This window comes from Micropterus dolomieu, linkage group LG11 (assembly GCF_021292245.1).
Source record: "Micropterus dolomieu isolate WLL.071019.BEF.003 ecotype Adirondacks linkage group LG11, ASM2129224v1, whole genome shotgun sequence".
NCBI classification, from domain to species: domain Eukaryota; kingdom Metazoa; phylum Chordata; class Actinopteri; order Centrarchiformes; family Centrarchidae; genus Micropterus; species Micropterus dolomieu.
Window position 1 is genome coordinate 10,102,522 of NC_060160.1, and position 16,810 is coordinate 10,119,331.

A 16,810-nucleotide genomic window follows, 5' to 3' on the forward strand; every position below is an offset into this window, starting at 1 on the left:
TATCAAAATTTACTCATTTTTTCAGTTCTAATCAGATGCACACTTAATAAACATAATTCTCCTTTAAAAGCAATGAAGTTCTGAAAGCTGCTCTATGCCTGGTTAAATACAGAAGTTACAAATGTACAATGTCAGTCTGCATTTCTTTAATCCAGAGATGGTTGGAAAAACAAATCCAACAGAGAACATCTTAAATCTTCTTGGCTGTTAAATGTGGCTTATTAACAACTCAAGAATTAAGCTGCTACACCAGGTGGGTATTTCTACCCAGTCTTCATCCCATGGTATTAACGTTTAACAAAATCCTCATCAGGTCCTACGGATCATACCTGAACAAAAATGAAAGATTTCCCTATGGTGCTTTCTGAAAATGAATCTGTATCAAAACATGAATCCTTCAGTAGAAATAACAGAATTTAGAACATTAATGATCTAAAAAATAAAAATGTAAACTAACACAAAAAACATTGACAATGTGTGAAAAACACTGCAAACCATCAGATGTGAACTGCGAGACCCCAAAAAAAGAACTGTCAACTGGCAGTACAGTTCAAATACCACTCAATGTTTGTTGTTTCCATGTTTATACAGCAGTTCAGATCCACTGTTGGACATCTACAGCTCCATCAGAGCTTTGATGTCCTCAATGCGAGTTGTTTTCCTATCTGTGTTCGTGGAGCCAAAAGCCTTCTCCACCAGGTCCTGCTTCTGCCTCTGGATCTTCACCATGCTCTCCTCCACTGAACCTTTTACAATGAACTGCAGCAACAGACACACACTAAATAAAAATATACAGACAAGCAAAAAAATTCCAGTGTATATCAGAGTCCTAGTTTTCTGACCTTGGTGACGACGACTTTCCTTGTCTGTCCCAGACGGTGGCAACGGTCGATGCACTGCTCCTCAGTTGCAGGATTCCATGCCTAAGACACACACAGTTAACTTGAATCCAGACAGTAAATTAGCTCACAAACTTCTGTATGTGGCCTTTCAGCATGCACAATAAGCCGTACACAGTACATGTGAATGTGTCTGGTTCCTTGCCAGAATCTGTACTTACAGGGTCCATGAGGAAAACATGAGAGGCGGCGGTCAAGTTAAGCCCCACCCCTCCAGCTTTGAGTGACAGAAGCATGATAACAGGGCTGTGAGCTGCAGAGCTCTGAAACTCCTGGATGACTTGAGTCCTCCTCTTCTGGCTCATGGTGCCGTCCAAACGCACAAAACTGAAACCATGCTCTCTGGTGAAGAGGAGGGAGTACACAGCAGAAAAATTCATTAAATCTGGAAATTCTCTCCTCAAGAGCTGTGGTGCACTGCTAACATATATTTAGACCACTAAAACAGACTTCTGAAAATCCTGACCCTCTACTGTGAATGTGTATTTTACCTGAGTGGACTCTCTAGTATGGTGAGGAAGCGTGTAAACTGAGAGACGATCAAACACTTAATGCTGCTGTCTTCACATCGCAGCCTGAGCAAGTTTCCCATCAGCGCCTGCACCTGAACAGACAAACAGACTTCAAAGGAGGATCAACACGGCTGTCACATGGTAGAATACGATTTCCCATCACTGTCATGCTGCTGAACACAACTTTTTGACTGATGTCTGACTAAAGAATTGAGGGAAAACTCCAGGATCAGAATACCTACAAAATGGGAAAAACGTTGAGTTGTATTTGAGCATTTCATTTTCAACTGAGAACATAAAAAAAAAAGAATATTAAAATGAATGAATCTAAGAGAAGACCACTGATTTGTAGGCAACTTAAAGTGAAAGATGTTGCACAAAACCAGAACATCTTGCAAAAGGTCCAACTCTAGCAGATTTCCTTTTACGGTTTAAATAAATAGTGTTCTGCATTCTTTGTGATCTACAGAGTGTTTATGCTATTTTTATCCTTAGTAAATTCTGCAGCCTCAGTATGAGCAGCGTACCTTCGAGCTTCTCCTGCACTTCTCAGAGTCTGTACTGTTCTCTTCCTCGATTTCCTCCTGTGGAAACTCCACCAGTTCACTGGACTTGATCTCGCTTCGACAGAGAGGACAGCGCGCCACTTCCTATGCATAGACACACACACAGCATAAGGAAAAGATGGATCCGTTGATGATTAGCAGCAAAATAATTGACTACATAATAGTGAAAACTTGCCTTCTAAGTAAACTGTCAAATGAAAATGAAATCACGGACCCCTGCTGTCTGCTGAGGGCTGCACATGTACCTGCTCGGTGCTGATAACTTGGACGATGCATGGCCGGCAGTAAACGTGGGCACAGTGTGTAATGACGGGCAGACGGACTGAGTCCAGACACACAGAGCACTCTTCGTCAGAGCCGCTTGCCAACACCGACCGCAGCTTCTCTATCAGACGCTCTCGCAGCTCTGCAGGCGTTGCTGCAGCGGCTACAGACAAAAAATGTTATACATTAACATGTAAAAATGATGAAAGAGGAAATCTTTCTCAAGCATGTATTGGGGCCAGGGTCAGAGCTACAATTGAGGACACCAACGTCAAGCCCTCTTTCATTTTGGGAAATCTGGTGTTTCATAATGACAGAGGTGTTTACATTCTAGGATTACATGTTACATATTACACATGTTGGGCTGGGATTACACATATTCACCTAATATTCAGCTCGTATAGAGCTATAGAAAAAAAAACCGTGTAAGAATAAATGAGAAACAAACTTTCAGAATGAATATCTTTTTAAACAGGAAGTGAAGAGAGAAAGACCTAAAAGTGGGATTAGCAGTAGAGTTTAGTAAGGTGGAGAAAGGAGAAAAAAAAAGCATTATGATACGATATGAAGATAACGGTCTACTGTATAAAACTTAAAAAAACAAGTGATCTAAATATACTTTTCTACACCAAAGGCTACAGGTTAAACCCCTATGTGACCTTGGTGTTTTCAATTATTTTGGCTGATCAGACCTCTTCTCTGGACTACACAGGCTTGAAGAGAAAATTCTCTCCCCGAGTCTCATGATAGCTTACGGCAGGATGATTTACACAAAATGGCGGCTCATATGGTTCAACTGTGATCTCAGCAAATTCAAGCATAGATTCAAGATAATCTGAAATTTGTCAGCCAGAAAAACCACAAAACAAAATAAACATGTGATGTGCATGACATTGAACACACAGCAAACTGTCTATATTATCTACATATCCCGAGCTATTTAAACAGGAGCAATCCATAACTGATTTAGCAAAAGGCCCAGAGGTGAACTTGGGTATCAGAATAGATTTTCCAATAAAAAGGATAATATATCAACCAAATAAATCATTAGAACTCTCCAGCAAGCCTGTCTGCATATAAAGTGAGTTACCCCAGGGTTCAGATGCTATATTTCAGTTATTCACATATCACACTACAGGTCTTACCCAGGTCAGAGGATGTTTTTGCCAGCAGATCAGGGTGGCAGCAGAGCTGTCGAAGCCTCATAAGGATAACCAGCACATCTGCATAATTCCTCAAGACTGACCCTTCAGCTATGTATCTACACACACAAACACAGTGAAGACAGCTTAAACACAGCAATATGCAACATTTTACAGTAAAAAAAAAACTAACATGGCGTACATCTATCAACAGCTGTATGTTCTGTCAAAATGGCTATTTCATCTACTATCTACCTCTTTATTTGTTGCTGATCAGTTCATGTAGATCATGTAGTTGATTCATTCAAACATGCATGCACGTGGACATACATGGACATACACGCACTGACACATACCTGCCGATGGTATTTCTTCCCTCATTGCGTGCCAGCTCGTACTCCTCTCTCTCTGGCTGGCTCAGCTCGACCTGCTCCACACATACTGTCTTCTCAGGCAGAGACACCAGGGGGCGCCCATTCACCTCACTGCTCTTCGTCCTCCGCAGGGTGATGCACTTCACCAGGGTCTGAAGGTTTCTGTGCACAGAATCAATTGGCTGAGTTTATTAATATCCCATGGCTGATTATCAATAGTGTAATATGATAAATGTTTGCCTATTAGCTAAAATGACAAACTTCCATCCAACACTCGGACTGCTACATTTAGGACTCTATGAAGGGAGACATGCCACCGTAATCACATAAATTAAAGTGTCTAAATGTAAGTTTTGTACCGTTTAAATAGACAGAAAGTGGCCAATTGCAGCCAGCACACTCACTATGGATTATAAAACTTTTCTGTTTGTTAATTAACTAGTAAGAAGTAAGTCCATTACATAGTTCACTCAGACTGTACCACTGCTCACTTACAGTGAATAGCGCCATCTGGAGTATTATTGCTACACTGCAGCAGTGTGATATGTTTTTGTGAGCACCATGCAGCACCACTGGGGCTGAAAAATGAGCCAATGAGGAAGTACCAAACACTCCAAATGGCCACTTGATGGGTGACGTCTCTGTCACTGTGCCCATGTTTTATTCAGTCTATGGTGAGCACTCACTGCAGGCCGGCCCTGTCTCCTTGAGTAACGGGTCTCTGGATCACTCTATTCCACCACTCTCTCACATCAAAGGGCTTCAGACGCAGGAAGGCCAGCAGCATCCACAGGTCCTTCACACTGTTCTGGATAGGAGTACCTGGATGGATGGAAGAACGAACAAACACACGCAACATTAGATGACTTCCTTAATACCAAGACTGTCTCTGTGTGTAATGTCCTTCAAATAGTCCATCCAAATGAGTATCATAGTGCACACTATGGATAAATGTACTATTGTGATATCATGTAATTACCTCGATATACCCCTGATATATTACGATATTTACTAAAGTATTCAAAATCACATGGTAAAAGTTTAAAATAATATTCTACCCATTAAATCAAAACGTTTTGGTTTTAGTACAAAAATCTAATTTTAAAATTAAGTAAATAAAATCTTTTTCATTTAGACATGACAGTTGTGGACCACGATATCATGGAGAGTTGTAATTATATATATATATATATATAAAAAAAAAATTAAAAAACTGTGTGCATTTATATGCTGGACTATCTGTGTGTATGTGTTAAGGTGCAGGTGTACCTGATAAAATCCAACGGCGCTGAGCTTTTAGGTCGAGCACTGCCTTACTCATTTGTGCATTGGGGTTTCTTATGATGTGTCCTTCGTCCAGCACAACTCTCAGCCAATTGATCCCATGGAGGGGACTCTTATTCTGAAAGGGAAAGAAACATATTATACTTGTTATTAAAAGAGACCTAAAGGATCTCTGTCCTTATCTCTATCTATATAAGGACACATCTCTCAACAGAATATTGACGTGAATGAAACATACAGTCCAGGTTCAGGACTGCCATTAGAGGAGGTTTACATATTATACATATTAAAATAAATTAATGCACAGTCTGCACCACTGTGTTTAATTTATCTCCCATGTTATATTTTCTGAACACGTTGGCTCACCTTACAGCGACAGAAATACATGTGACCGGTCTACACTCACCCCAAAGTCGGCAGAGAGGACGTTGTAGGTGGTGATCACCACATCCTGAGAGGATAGAAAGGTCTTGCTCCTGTTACGCTCTGAGCCGTAATACAGGTACACGTTTAGCTTCACGTTAGCGCACACATGCTGCTCAAACTGGTCCTATACACACACACACACACACACACACACACACACACACACACACACACACGGGAAGAAGACATGACACGTGCTGATTTCAAGGATTGAAGTAGCATTAAATGTGGCATCTCCGTTGTCAAAAGTTTACAAAATGACCAACTTTCAAAAGAGCCTTTTTTGACAATGCTGGTCACATGTTAGTATTTCACTTGTTCTTCTTCTTGCTGCGCTGTAACGGTACACATGTTTTATTTTTTACCAGGAGCAGCAATCAAGCTTCCCTTTCACTTTACCCACCTATACTTGTCACCAAGCCAATTAGCAGGGCAGTACATAAAAGTGACAGATTTTGTCTTTTCTGTGTGTTTGTTGTGTAGGGGTATCTTCCTACCAGCCAGTTGCTGAGCACAGACAGTGGGGAGATGATGAGAGTCGCTCTAGCTGATAAGTCATCTGCACTTTCAGGGATGGAGGATTCTGCACCTGCACATACAAAAAGGTACATGAACATCTCCAATATCCCTACATACAACTTTCTTTTCACTAAATTAATACAGTGTGTGAAAAATAAAATGGCAGGTAAAAATATACTGTTTGAACTCACTAGGTGTGGGAGTGGCCTTCTTTGCAGTTTTCTTCTTCTTTGAGCTTGTATCTGATGCTGAGCCACCCAGTGCTGCAGCAAAGTCCAGATCCTCCAGCAATACTGGGGCATCTGCACAGTAAACATACAGATTAATGATTTACTTCATAGGGAATGGTCATTTATGACATTATACAAGCCAAACAACAACAGCACAGAGAAATGCTACCACAACATAATTAGAATTTAAAAAATGTACTGGTCTCAAGAATGTTCCCTGTCATGTAACATGTGTGTTTTTTGACAGATGCAAAGAGTTTACTAGGCTTGTACCTTTACTGGGTTTTCGCTTGGTGGCTTTCATCTTTCCTTTCTTTGTACCTGCAAGCAGAGATGTCAGGTAAAAATGTATGTAAACAAAATGGAAGAAGGCAAAAACATTTAAAAATTGAAAAATATATGGAGATGCCAATCAATTCTTACTTTTATCTGACGTGTCCACTATCTCCACAACGTCAGGCGAATCAACAGAGATCACCTCCACCTGAGGACTGACCCACACAGGAGCATAGCAGGTTATGTAAGAAGAAATTGAACTGATTTCTGTGAAGAAATTAAGTAATTTGAATAAAATACACAAAGTAAAGTGAGCTAGCTAAAATCAAAAATACCACTGATCGCCCTAAACATTATAACATTTTACAGAACAGGTTTAGACTGATGGAAAGATTTATGGAAATATTTCCAGATGCAGAAATTTGCATTCTTATCTTTACACGAGACAATTATGTAGCGATAATAAAAAAACAAACAAAAAAAAACAATCACTGACAATACAGTGTGAGCATGGCAAATTCAATTAAATCACACTCACACGTCTGAGCATAGAGAACCAGCTTCTGCATCACTCACTCCTGCTCCATCACCTGCACGGCTGCTTCCTGAAACAGAGACACCACATCATCTATCCTGTGATATAAAGGAAGACTGAACATGAGGCAGAACATTTTTTTTTGCAAGTTGAAAGTACCTTCTAGTTTGGAGGTCATCTGTGGTTTAGTTTTGGTTTTGAGGGGTAAAGACTGCTCCTCCTGAACACATGTAAACAAACACTTTACGCTGGTTAAACACAAGTCACTCAAACTGCATATTGATTGAAAAGAACACGTTCACACGGAGCTACACTTTTACACTTACACATTTCTCCACAGGCAGCGGCTTTCCTTTGTGGAAGTTGGTGAGGATCAGAGCGATGGTTGTCAGAGTTTTCCCCTGGAAAACAACAAACAGGAGTTTTGGCGTTGAATTATGTCTGCTTCGACTGCAACGGCGTCAAGCCTGAATTTCCTGAATTTGGAGGCTAATATTTCCTGCCTCATTTTCAACCACACCACAAAAAAAGAACCTAATTTCAAAATTTTTCTCTCTAATATACAGTAACAGCAACTGACCAAACATCGCATCATGAGTTAATGTATAAATTAACCTGCAATATACCATTAACCACATATTTATTTTAGAGGTAATGATATTACATAATATAACAGTCTAAAGGTAACACATTCTGAATGTGTGCAGTCAGATATGTAAAATATATAATATATTATATAGAATATTATTATATAGACTCATTACATGCAAAGTGAGATATTTCAAGCCTTTATTTGATATAATTTCGATGATTATTGCATACAGCTTATGAAAACCCCAAATTCAAAATCTCAGAAAATTAGAACATTACATGAAATAAAAAAAAAAAAAAAAAAAAAAAAAAAAAAAAAAAAAGATTTTAAATACAGAAATATCAGCCCTCTGAAAAGTATAATCATGCATATGTACTTGGTTTGGGTCCCTTTTGCATGAATTACTGCCTCAATGCGGCGTGGCATGGATGCTATCAGCCTGTAGCACTACTGAGGTGTTATAGAAGACCAGGATGCTTCAATAGCGGCCTTCAGCTCTTCTACATTGTTCGGTCTCATGTGTTTCATCTTTCTCTTGGCAATGTCCCATAGATTCTCTATGGGGTTCAGGTCAGGCGAGTTTGCTGGCCAATCAAGCACAGTAATCCCATGGTAACTGAACCAGGTTTTGGTACTTTTGGCAGTGTGGGCAGGTACCAAGTCCTGCTGGAAAATGAAGTCACCATCTCCATAAAGCTCGTCTGCTGAAGGAAGCATAAAGTGCTCTAAAATGTCCTGGTAGACGGCTGCGCTGACTCTGGACTTAATAAAGCACAGTGGACCAACACCAGCAGATGACATGGCTCCCCAAACCAACACAGACTGTGGAAACTTCACACTGGACTTCAAGCATCTTGGATTGTGTGCCTCTCCATTCTTCCTCCAGACTCTGGGACCTTGGTTTCCAAATGAGATGCAAAATTTGCTCTCATCAGAAAAGAGGACTTTTAAAACAGACCAGTTCTTTTTTTCTTTAGCCCAGGTAAGACGCTTCTGACATTGTTTGTTGTTCAGGAGCGGCTTGACAAGAACAATACGACATTTGAAGCCCATGTCCAGGGCCCGTCTGTGTGTGGTGGCTCTTGATGCAGTAACTCCAGCCTCAGTCCACTCCTTGTGAAGCTCCCCGACACATTTGAATGGCCTTTACCTGACAATCCTCTCCAGGCTATGGTCATCCCTGCTGCTTGTGCACCTTTTTCTTCTACACTTTTCCCTTCCACTTAACTTTCTATTAATTGGCCTTGATACAGCACTTTGAGAACATCCAACTTCTTTTGCAATTATCTTTTGAGGCTTTCCCTCCTTGTGGAGGGTGTCAATGATGGTTTTCTGCACAACTGTCAGGTCAGCAGTTTTCCCCATGATTGTGAATTCCACTGAACCAGACTGAGAGACCAATTAAAGGCTCAGGAACCCTTTGCAGGTGTTTTGGATTAATTAGCTGATTAGAGTGTGACACTTTGAGCCTACAATACTGAACCTTTTCACAATATTCAAATTTTCTCAGATTTTGAATTTGGGGTTTTCATAAACTGTAAGCCATAATCATCGAAATTATATCAAATAAAGGCTTGAAATATCTCACTTTGCATGTAATGAGTCTATATAATATATTAGTTTCACCTTTTAAGTTGAATTACTTAAATAAATCAACTTTTGCACGATATGCTAATTTTTCGAGTTTCACCTGTATATACTGTGTGTGTGTGTGTTACTCACCAGTCCCATGTCATCTGCCAGTATTCCCCCACGAACTCTCTCTGGTATTTCTTTGGCAGAGAAACATGTGAGGCTGTTATAGTACAGCTCGCCTCTCTTCTCCCAGAAGGGTGGAAGTACAGATTTGTTTTCTCGAGCACACATCCAGGACAGCGCCTGCTTCTGGTGAGGCAGGAGAGGAGTTCCCACACACTGCAGAGAAAGAGAGCTGCATGTTCACATTAAAGCTGCACTAAGACGCTGATAGATATAAGCAAAAACAACTATTTATCAGGAAGCAAGAAGGTGACAACTAGGAGGTGAGAAGCCATTTCTCCAGAAAACTGCAACATGAAATAAACTGAGGTCAAAGTTTGCTGATATTTAGCTGATCTACACTGACCTACAATGTGCCAAATAATAGAAAAGGTTTCAATTTCTAAAATCAGCAGCATCACAAAGCAAGAGATGAAGTAGGAGTCTAAGCTGAATGGCTCTAATAAAATTCTTGTAAAACAGACTTTTGGACACTGTTTTCCACTTTGTCAACATACTAAAGAAAGAGGTTAAAAACAATAAGAAACATACTGACATAAGTGTTAGGAGAGTAGTAAGAAATACAAGATTAATTCAGACAGACAAACAGATAGATCAAATACACACCTCGGCTGCTTCTTTCTCTCCATCTTTACTCTCCATCAAGTCCTCAAAAAGGTTGTCAAAAGCATTCTTTAGCTGAAAACAAAGAATCAACTTCACTGGCTGTAGATGACATGGACATGATTCAATTTATTTAATTTTTTTCAAATGTTGTATAAAGGTCATGCTTTACTGTGAGACATTACATAAACTAAATGGAAGCTGATTACCTCCTGTGCGGTTAGTGGGATGGTCAAACCCTTTTTAGATGGCGATGCCCAAGCACCTTGACTTTTATATGATTTCTCATTCGCACCTGAAATCCATCACACGCAGACACACACACAAAATAAACAGTGAAGTTAATGACAATGACTGAATACTGACAACTGCAACAACGTGTGCGCTGCATGGATAAATGTCAGAGGTTTTCCCATCAGGAGGCAAGCAAGATAGGATGGTTGCGTGTGTACCTGTTGGTTTGCTGTTCAGTTTAAATCCGTGACGTGCCATGGATTCAATCACAGCATTTTTGTTCTCTTCCTTCCCCCAGAAGGACAGCATCACCGGCATGTTGAACAAGTTTTTCGTCCCTGAGTGCACCACCCTGAGTCAGCAACAAGACAATGATAAACACAAACACAAAATCACACAAAGTATGAAAAAGGGGTAAGGGAGGGCGTGACACTGACAGGCCAATAACAATCTACTCACCCCTCTACCTTAGCCAAATTGTTGTCCATGACGTAGGCCAAAGCTGCTGCCAGCTCCCGCTTTATATGACCCACTTGGTTGCCATAAATGTTGCTGACCATCACTGCATTGCGGTCATATGGATTCTGAGGCTGTCGCACCAAACCGACCATTTCCCCTAGAATCACCTGTAAAACATAGATGATTTAAGGATTCTCAACCTATATCAGCTGTGTTTTATCTCCTTTGGGAATCAGTGCACTAAGGGAATATCAGTGACCCTGGTTGATCCTCACCACCCCTGTGTAATATCTGAGGCCGACCACAGTGCCCTTAAGATGGCCAAACAGCACACTGCCGTCCGAGTCCGGCTCCTCAGACGCTGCAGCTCTGATGGCCTGGGACAGGGTCTCTGCACTGGTCTCATGGCGGTCTGTGAAGAGGTCCACCTCACTGTACCTGTCCCAGCCAAACCTCCACCTGCGGGAAAACATGACACCTGGAGCACACATACACACAGACAAAAATAATTAAACACGTTAAGATAGCAGACAGCTGCTTCAACTGAACTTGACCCATAAGACTGTCCTTTAGGTGCGCATAACGTTAGATAATTTAACGTTACAGGAAAAGCTTCTATGCAGGAAACTAGCATAAACATATACCTAACGCTTAATGTTAAATGTTGCTGGAATAGCAAATACACAGTCAAGTGAGTGACCCGTGTCTCTCTGAGCTAACGCTTGCAAGCTAACCTACATGTTTAACGGTAACGTTAATCCTAACGACAGCTAACGTTAGCGTTAAGTGTTGCTTTGAGTTAATATAACGGCTGTTAGCTGGTTGTTCGCTATCTTGTCTAGTAATGAGTCTATATAAATAATTAACGTTACAGACAAAGTGTGTGGTTTATCTGCAATTATCATTTCCGTACAAATTTTCTTCCCCTTGGCGGTTGTCGACTTTTAGAAAATGATTTCTGGTGCGTAGCCGTTGCTGATGTTTGTGGTACTTACTGATGTTTTGTAAAGCAGGAAGTATCAAATTAGCTTCAGTTAGTCTTGACATTCCGGTAGTAGCCTTCAAAATAAATTCTTATTTTGTAACAATTTGCTATGACGCTGCAACTGCAAATTGTTATAACTAGATGTTTTTCATGTCATAAAAATATATTTTTGCGTTATTACGACATACAAAACTACCTCTTTATAACATGAAAACTTATATTGTTATAGCTGTAATGGCAGAAAATTGTTTCTTCTTACATTGAATCTGTCTCTATTATTATTATAATAATATTTTATCTTTAACCTTTTCTTATTATTATTCTCATTATGTGAGGACTGCCTGAACTGTCTAAATGATTATACATCCCTCTGGGCCAGACGCTCGATGGTACCATAAGTGGCAGGTCTCTGGACGAGCTGATGATTATATGAGTACTTCTATGTTCTTTTCTCCTTTAATAAATACTAAAAGACAACGGTTGTTGTAATTCTTTTATTTGCTCAATACTCCACCGGGAAATATACAGTTTCCATGAAAATAACGTTATAACAATATTGTTATAATGTTATAATAAGAATGTTGAAATGTTATAATGCGAGGAATTTTATGTTGTTGAAATTTATGTTGCAGTATGTTATCAAGTTATAACATAAAATGTTACATGCTATAACAAGATCAATAGTATAGCCTATTGTTAAAAGAAAAGTTTCTTGTTAAAACATGATAAATTTGTATTTTATAAAAATGTGAAAAAAATCTTGTTATAACAATAAACTTTTTACACAAAATGTGATACTGATCCACTTTTCTTTTTCTGAAATGACAGTCGTATGCTGCTGTTTATATTTAATATATATTTAAACTATAAACAGTATAGTTTAAATATGCCTATATAGTGTATATATATGATAAATATAAATACATATTTATTAAAAATATAGTCACTGCTGTCATTTCCACAGCTTGTAAATAGCAGCAGTGGCCTGTAATGATGTGATCCAGGCCACCCTATAGCTTTTGAGCAACAGAGATGCTGAAAATAGTTCAAATTACTCAAGTTAAATGACACACTTCTATCATGCCTCTTATGAGTTGGGTGTTGGAGAATTTTTATCATTCTGAATATTTGCAGCTAAAATGTGTTGTTTTAAAAAAATGCATTGTAGGGACTGACATAATATTGTTAATGTAACAGTTGAACATTGCATTGGAATTTGTATCTAGTACATTTTAGTAGTCACAGATATTTAATTGAGATGTTATCAGCTTTTGCTGGCCCTAATAACACATGGGGTACATGCTTTGCACAATCAGTTTAGTGTTCTGAAATTTATAGAGCTACTTAGTCTACTAGAGCAACAATTAGTTGATATACTGATTAGTTGATGGGCAGAAAATTACTTGGCAATAAATAATTCATGAATTGTTTGAGTTACTTTTCATGCAAAAATGCAGTACTTGCTGGTTGCAGCATTCAAATGTACTTTTCTGTTGTACATCACTGTAAATTGAATATCTTTAGGTTTTTTATTGTTAGACGGACAAAGTAAGCAATCTAAATGTTACCTTGCGCTCTAGGATGCTGTCTGTATTTTTCACTATTTTCTGACACTGTACAGACAAACAATTAATCATTTAATCAAGAAAATAACCAGTAGATTAATCAATAATGAAAATGATCATCTGTTGCAGACTTTAATGTTGACTTTATATATTTTATTTTGAAATAAAAGTCACCTTGTTTCCGGTGTTGTCTCCGTTCACTTTTACAGGCCGACGCAGTGCAGACAGGGAACCGCAGCGTTTTGCGGATTGCGTTTTACGCGCTCTTTGCCTTTTGCCCAATGAACGCTACGGAAGCCGTGAAGTTCCGATTCCCCGGTTTGTTACTACGACTTTCCGCTTCCTCTCCGCCAGGCTCCTCCCCGGGCCAAGGAAAAGGCCAGTCTGAGAGTAGTCTGGGAAAGAGAGGAATAAAGTGTGTCAACGATAAAAGAAAGAATAAAAGACGAAAGACTTTTTTTTTCTCATCCCCAGGGAACTTTGTGAAATCTCAGCGTCAAATCTGGGCTTTAACGGACTGAAAATCAACACAGACGGGGCGGAGTTTCGGCTGTGTGGCTGGAGTGCGTTTGATTTCTTTGCGGTTGACAGCAGCCGGTGAGTTTAGATTCGCTCATTCAGCACAGCCGGTCAGTCAGTCTTGCATACACGTTGCTTATTTGGTAATAGTTTGCTTAATACTAACTTTTCTCTTTGGCACAGGAAGCATTCAGACTGAGTTCTTCCATAATTGTTGAGGAGATACTCATCCTGTCTCTTAAGGGTATAAAAAGAAAGTACCGCAAGAGATCCAGATCCTAGTGTAAATGGGATTTGTGGCTTGCTTTCTTTTTAATTCAAAGTAATGACAGTCTACAGGGACACTAATATTTTAATAACGCGAGGTTAATACAAAACATCTGCAGTACATAGCAGCCACTTGAGTCTTAAATGGGCCTAAATATCTGGCAAGCAGTTCAGAAGCTGGTTTAATAAAATGTAATTGAACTTAAAGTTACAATAAAACAATGTACAACATCCATATAGTATAATGTTTATGTAGAGACAGGACATAGCTGTTTATGTTTTCATTGTAGTTTCATTTATATTTTTCAGCTCAGCATTTGGAAATCATCCCATTTGGAGATGTCATAGTCTTTTTTGACCACGAGATGAGGTAATCTGGCTTACAGCAGAAGCATTTAGAAGAATTCTGTAAATGTTACCCAAGTTTAGTCGCTTTCCACCTCTGCTTCCTTGAAACGTAGCTACCACAGTGTGGGTTTCACTGGGGGAGTTTGGGCCTTTTGGATTTCTAAAGTCTTGACTTGCCTGCAAACTCTGCACGAGTGAATGTCTGTGATTTTTCAGTCCAGACTGGTGATCCTGCAGGTACACTGAATCAGTCATTCATAGGCCCTGAGACGAACAGACGTCCACTGTGAATCCTGAGGCTGGTTTTGTACCTGGTCCAAATTGCAGAGTTAAGTTCTGACAGCGAGCTGGGACTTTGATCCAGTGTTGACACAGGGGTGAGGCAGCTGTTTGAATAACAGGATAAGGTGTTCAGTGTGGGTGTGCAGCCGGGCAGTGTGTTCACGCTTCAGTCACTGCCAGACCTATAATCAGTGAAGTGACTGTAGTGAACTCAGACAGAGAGAGAGAGTGTGTGTGTGTGTATAGTACATGTGCGTGTTTTTATGTCTGTCTGTGTATATCTGTATGTTTAGAGGTGGGTAGAGTGTGTGTGTGTGTGATATTCGGCTTCATCACTCCTTCCAGGAAGTCCTCCGCAGAATTTCCTTTTATAGAAGCTGAATACAAAAGGCTTGCTGTCCACTTCCTGTAAACAGCTCGGCGGCTGTGTTTGCTGCGTTCTGGTAGGCCGGCCCGGTCCTGTGACCCTCTGCGGCTCGGGGAGTTCCAGGATAAGGAAGTGGGCTTCCCTTGATGGCGGCCTGCCACAGGGAATAGAAAGTGCTCTGATGCAGCGAGAGCAGAGAATGAGGAATAGAAACTACAAATGGCAGAGGGATGATGAAAGTTGAGAGTTTCTGTGAATTGACAGCAGCAGAGAGATGCAGTTGGATGTTGTCTGGATGCAAAATGATCTTTTTGGTAACCATGTGTGCAGAGTTGGAGGGCATTATTAAAGCATAGAGACAGGCATGTGACAGAAAAGGAACGTAACCACATCAATATAGCTGAAATGATTACTCACTAAATTGATTAGTCCATTGACCGATTGATTATTTGAGAGACCTTTTAAGCATGTTGCTGTTTCCAGCATCTCAAATGTGAAAAGTAACTAATTTCCCCTGTTTTGTATCATTAAACATTAAACATATACTCTTTGGTTTGGTTAAGTAATTTTTGATGCTGGTACCAAAATTACACTTATTCATTACCTAATTTGGAGCGATATCAACACATTCTTTACAACCCCCCCTTTTTTAATTTCACAAAACCAAACCTACAGTGCACATAAGTACCTGTGCAACCGTATTTTTACCTAAATAAATGTATCCAAAATGTGGATATAAACCTGCATTCATTGAATTTCTTTGGCCGATTAGGGGAAGTTCAACAAGCTGTAAAGACAAAACTGACATATCATCCCCTTATAAAGTGGAGGTAGTGAACTTCTTAGTTCATCACTATGAGAGGCCACTTTAACATTACTCGTATTTATTTGATCCACTGTTAAACATTTTGATCAGAGTAGCTTTAGGAACTATATAGTCAAACTAAAAGTAAACAAGATTATGGTATACAATAGCTTGTAGTATTTGACAAATTTGGAGACTCTACGGTGCTATCGACACATTTTCACCTAGTAATGAAAAAGTATTAAGGTTTGCTCATGAAAGGGGGAAACTATCATAAAAAAGTAAAAAAAAAAATCAACATAATTTTGTGTAAAAAGAAAATGTTTTTGACTCCCTCTTACTCTGTTAATTGTTTTGGGACCACTGAAAAATAAAGTTTCTTGCGACTCCTTTGGGTTTTCCAGATTTTAAGATTATATATAATATATATTATAATATATATATGTAGATATATATTATTATAGAAGATATTACAGTGGGGGAAATAAGTATTTGACCCCTTGCTGATTTTGCAGGTTTGCCCACTTACAAAGAATGCAACAATCTACAATTTTAATCATATGTACATTCTAACAGTGAAAGACAGAATCCCAAAGAAAATTCCAGAAAATCACATCATATGAATTTATAAAAATTGATGACCATCTGATGAGGAAAAACAAGTATATGACCCCCTACCAAACAGCAAGTATTCTGGCTCCTACAAGCCAGTTAGTCTTTCTTTAAGACACAGCCCCAATCCCAACCAATTATCTACATCAAATACACCCGCCTCACCTCGTTACTTGTATAAAAGACACCTGTCAACACCCAAACAACCAGCATCCAACATCACCACCATGGGCAAGACCAAAGAGCTTTCTACGGACATCAGGGACAAGATTGTTGATCTGCACAAGGCTGGGATGGGCTACAAGAGAATCGGAAAGCAACTTGGAGAGAAAAGATCAACTGTCGGTGCAGTTATCAGGAAATGGAAGAAGCACCACACCACCGCCA

At 39.5% G+C, this 16,810-nt stretch overlaps 2 protein-coding genes across 5 annotated transcripts in view; one reads left to right on the top strand and one right to left on the bottom strand.

Annotated features, from left to right (window-relative positions):
* Positions 1-131: 131 nt before the first annotated feature.
* Positions 132-13,416, bottom strand: hltf (helicase-like transcription factor). Of its 3 annotated transcripts, none has more exons than XM_046063593.1 (25): positions 13,398-13,416; positions 10,949-11,151; positions 10,674-10,840; positions 10,433-10,566; positions 10,190-10,275; positions 9,984-10,055; positions 9,342-9,533; positions 7,354-7,428; positions 7,187-7,247; positions 7,031-7,097; positions 6,640-6,707; positions 6,490-6,537; positions 6,178-6,288; positions 5,965-6,056; positions 5,448-5,591; positions 5,027-5,159; positions 4,444-4,579; positions 3,740-3,919; positions 3,387-3,502; positions 2,223-2,404; positions 1,939-2,061; positions 1,391-1,503; positions 1,061-1,241; positions 843-923; positions 132-759 (listed from the first exon to the last, which is right to left on the bottom strand). In XM_046063593.1, exons 2-25 carry the CDS (start codon positions 11,144-11,146, stop codon positions 616-618), a joined length of 2,904 nt encoding a protein of 967 aa, XP_045919549.1. In that variant the 5' UTR covers positions 11,147-11,151; positions 13,398-13,416; the 3' UTR covers positions 132-615. The 3 variants fall into 3 exon arrangements, with proteins under 3 accessions (XP_045919549.1, XP_045919551.1, XP_045919550.1); XM_046063595.1 differs by lacking the exon at positions 13,398-13,416 and adding an exon at positions 11,669-11,684; XM_046063594.1 differs by lacking the exon at positions 13,398-13,416 and adding an exon at positions 11,587-11,660.
* A 169-nt stretch (positions 13,417-13,585) lies between these two features.
* The window catches only part of LOC123979598 (serine/threonine-protein kinase PAK 2-like), a 15,068-nt gene continuing 11,843 nt past the window's right edge, over positions 13,586-16,810 (top strand). Inside the window, exons 1-2 of one of the 2 annotated variants that reach the window (XM_046063598.1) lie at positions 13,586-13,820; positions 14,319-14,379. The gene's annotated coding sequence lies outside the window, so the exon portion shown is untranslated. The remainder of the gene's footprint in view (positions 13,821-14,318; positions 14,380-16,810) is intronic. The other variant, XM_046063597.1, reaches the window with a different exon arrangement.